Below are 4,059 nucleotides of genomic sequence, written 5' to 3'. Positions count from 1 at the left end.
GGTTCATTTTATATGCAAATGGTTCGCTCGAAAAACATTAGTCTTGTGCCTTCCGTATCCAAATGATCTCAAAATTTTTCTAACTTTTCCGCAACTTGGGCATTCTGCGCAGTTTGGGGATGTCACCAAACGTGCGATATATGGGCCGCTATAGCTGGACGTCCAGCAGAAATTGTTCAGTGTTGCTGTTTACTCATGCAGAACATTAGGTTCATTCACTGGTCCCCTAAATGAGGAAAGAGAGTGACTTATGTGCAAACACCAGAACCATATGAAATGACCAGTTGGTATTACCCTAGGACATCACACCGCAGCGACAAACTGGGGCGAATTTCCTTCCTTGCATCCCGTTACCTGCGTTACCTTCGGCAGCTGACTTGCTGGTTATATTGGCACAGATAACTCCCTCGAGAAAGTGTCCACTCCATCTAGGTAGAAGAAAATGTTGACAGAATTCCTCCTATCTCCAGCGGTAATGAATATGTGGAGTTATCTCCCTGACCGAAAGGCTTGGGCGGCCAAAGGTAAGCTAGATGAACATTGAATATGTGGAGTTATCTCCCTGACCGAAGGGCTTGGGCGGCCAAAGGCAAGCTAGTGGAATAGATCGCTTTCCTAGAAGGGTGATCCAGCACTAAGGTCCCCAAGGCTTCCCACCACAACATCTGTAGCCTCTCTGCTCTGTGATGTACTTCAGGGCAGGGATCACACAAACCGCCATTGTTCCTCGACCTCCTATTACCGGAAACTGAACGTGTGGTTTTCATTATTCAATTCTATCGAAAGACTCACACACCAAAGAGGTGGAATATCATCAGAGTATCGTGTGTATTTTTATCATTAATTGGACCTGATATTCCAAGCAACAGCTGATCGGTGGAAAGAAAAGTCAAACAAACCGACAGATTAGCTGGAAGCTTGGGCATCGTTGAACATTCAGTAATACACGGACAGTTCGCAACAAGAAAAGAACCGGATCAGCATGAGAAACCGCGAGCGTTCCAAAATTGAATTCTTTGAGTACTTGACACAAGATGAGACTCCTCGGGAGACGGATAACATCATTTTATTGGAGAATTAGTGTACTCGCCGGATTGTTAAATAGCTTGTGCTTGGTTAGGTTAAAAATCCAAACGATTCATAATCCAATATACTCTCTGAAATAGAGTACTAGTTGTTGCTATTAGTATCGATGAACTTATGCCCTGTCTGCAGAAATCGTTGGGCTCTTATAGTTAATGATGGGTATTAACTGATAGTCTGCTATCATTTAGCATATCTCTGTCTGATATTGTATAAAAATACCCTAGATATCTGGATGATGAGTGCGCCAAGTTCGCTGTCTCAGATATTCATCTGTATTGCTTCACTCGATTCAGACAGGATGCGAAATTTCTCTAATCTGAAGACACCAGTTTGAAGGAAGTCAATCCCAAAACAAAGAATTGCAGTCCTTTCAGAATGCACTTTCTGAGAAGGGTGCCAAATAATATCCGATTCTCAAAGGAGAATGTGCTCTACGTGATTGATCAGTAGTGAATTTGTCTGAACAGTGGTGCTCAGTTCATCGTTTAAGTAAACTCAAATTATACACAGGTAATTTAACCGTGATGGACTTCTGAGTTGTTGAATCTAAAGTGCCGTGCTTGGCATTTCATGTGCAAACATATCTCATCGAATGGAACATGGTATCTTTGACTATCCATAGTTTAGCTCAGTCGGCTACTTTGATAAACAATTATGACTGCGTCCTGAGATGAGTACTTTAAAAGTAAATGACAACAAAAGCTCAGTTTTGTGCTAAGTCACCTTCATTTTGAACTTGTTCCTATCTATGTATGAGACCATGTCTTAATTGCGTCCTCCTGGGACGACCAGAAAAGGAATGTAGGGAAAAAAATCAGAATTGACCATACTGTGTCAGGATCACGAACGCAGACGAACCTGCTGCTGCGCTAGAATGCGAGATCAGTCACAGGAAATACTTGACTTCTTGGTGTGACCCGAAGCAACACCCTTTGGATGTGTTGTCAGTGGCAATATCTGGCTAACGGTGCTACGCGTGTTCTACTCTTAGACTGCTGCTTAATGCGCCTGGCATTTGATGGCTCAACTAGGTTTTATTCAGTGGCGTCCTTATAAGCCCGGAGGAAAGGGCGGTGGCCCCCAAATTGGAGTGGGTTTGTTAGCGTGTTGAACTATTAATAGCTCGGGTACGTTTCCGGGTCATTTATCTGCTTGCCGAGCTTGGCAACTATCTTGCATCGTTCTACTGCATCACACAGTCGTATCATTTCAGGTCCCGATACCCTAAGGCAGGGTGGCCTGTGTTTATTGACTATTCTGTCGTACTTTCTAATACAAATGTGTCCATATTTATTCATTAGTCTGACCATCACCTCATCGCTCTGTCTGGCTAAAGTCCAAGTTTGTGGATAAGCTTGCAAGCTGATTGTCATGCTCGGCGAACAAATAAACGGCCATTTGGTCAATCATCAACCTATGGGTTTTTACTCTTGACTTGTTTGGTGCGGTGTGTGTGAAGAACGTGGTAGGTCATGGTAGGTCGTTTGCACAATTACGAATTGGCTACCATAAATATACACCGGGGTCTACAGCACACAGAGGTTCCGGTTAATTACTTCATATGAAGTTGGGGCGCATGACTATCATGGATCACTTTATGGAATCGTCCATTTATTAATAATCAGTAATTCAGTAGAGATTTCATTCTGTCAGTGAAGCCAATCTATACTGAAAAGCCCAGAATAACTGTACAGGTGCCTCGTCCTCATTGGGTACCACGAAACTTGAAAAGTTTCGAACCCACAACCTTCAGGTCAGTGTTTGAACAATGGATAATCACCGGGTTGCTTAATTCATAATTACCAAGTCGAATATGGCTGTTGACACGACATTGGCTCCCACACTGATTTCAAAAACTTCAAAGAAGCGTATCATAGTCCAGTGCTACCCTTAAAGTTTATCAAAACTATGGTAGTCATCATCAGATACGTTTAATCCACTGATCCTCATTAATTTGACTGTGAATTTGATCACACCATGGTTTTTCTTTGTTTAGAGTTCGTTTATTGGTTGAGTTTGGTGTTCCGAGGACTGTAACAACTGTTTATACAATTTTTATCGTATTGCAAAACGTTCACGTGCATGCGCTGATTGTGTCACGTCTCAATTACCGTGTAAACAGCGTGCGTGAGTTTTCCAAGGTTTAAACACTCTGGACAGTCTCGCTGTCACGTCTCGATTTATCAGACGTTGGTACTAACGTGTCATTATGTATGGGGCGAACTCCACGATTTTTTCGCTAATGCATATGGACGACGAGAATCAATAATGACCGCGAGCTTATTAACTAAGCATTTTCAGATGCAAGAGAGACGCTGAACTTTTAACCAAAATTAGTGCTTTTCAAAGCAACAAAATGGAAACTTTGTACAATAAAATAGATGAGTGACTTATTCAACCGACCTATCGAGTCATACTACAATCGTGGTGAGGCCTGATCCACTCGTGCGAAATCTCCTGAACATGCCATTATCTTGGAATATTTTGTTCATTCTCTGCCTGAAAAGAAATCCTCAGGTTGGATGAGTGATGCGTACCTAACCCTCCATGAACCTGTTCAGAGTAGTCAACCCCACCCCACCGAAAACATTGAAAAACAAATCGGAAAAGAAGGATTGTGCAATAACTTTACAGCCCGTTGCATTTGCGGATGAGGACAGTTGTGAACAAATATCGTGGTGAAAATGACCAGTTCTTGATGGACAGAATATTAAATAGAAAGGGTATGAACACTATACGGAGGACATTAGAGTAATGTTGGTGAGAACAAGATGACCGGGATAAAAATTTGATTATAAGAACTACTACTAATGAAGTAATACTGTCCATCGTTGATTTTGGCGCCGATCAGAGTATGACGGAACTGGTAGCATCAGCGTTTATACCACACGTCCCGTCACCTCGGTAGATTCGAAAATATCCCTGAAAAACAATAAATATATACATGCATATATATATATATATATATATATA

The 4,059-nt window shown here is 41.9% G+C and overlaps 1 protein-coding gene across 1 annotated transcript in view; it reads right to left on the bottom strand.

Moving 5' to 3' along the window:
* Nucleotides 1–3,686: 3,686 nt before the first annotated feature.
* Nucleotides 3,687–4,059, bottom strand: part of T265_00017 (hypothetical protein) — a gene marked incomplete at both ends in the record, with an annotated part of 24,805 nt that continues 24,432 nt past the window's right edge. The window contains one exon of the mRNA XM_009163674.1: nt 3,687–4,008. Within this exon, the coding sequence (XP_009161938.1) occupies nt 3,934–4,008 (75 nt within the window). The remainder of the gene's footprint in view (nt 4,009–4,059) is intronic.

The sequence above is a fragment of the Opisthorchis viverrini genome (genome assembly GCF_000715545.1).
Source record: "Opisthorchis viverrini unplaced genomic scaffold opera_v5_1, whole genome shotgun sequence".
NCBI lineage: Eukaryota > Metazoa > Platyhelminthes > Trematoda > Opisthorchiida > Opisthorchiidae > Opisthorchis > Opisthorchis viverrini.
This window is presented reverse-complemented; position numbering and strand designations above follow the sequence as displayed.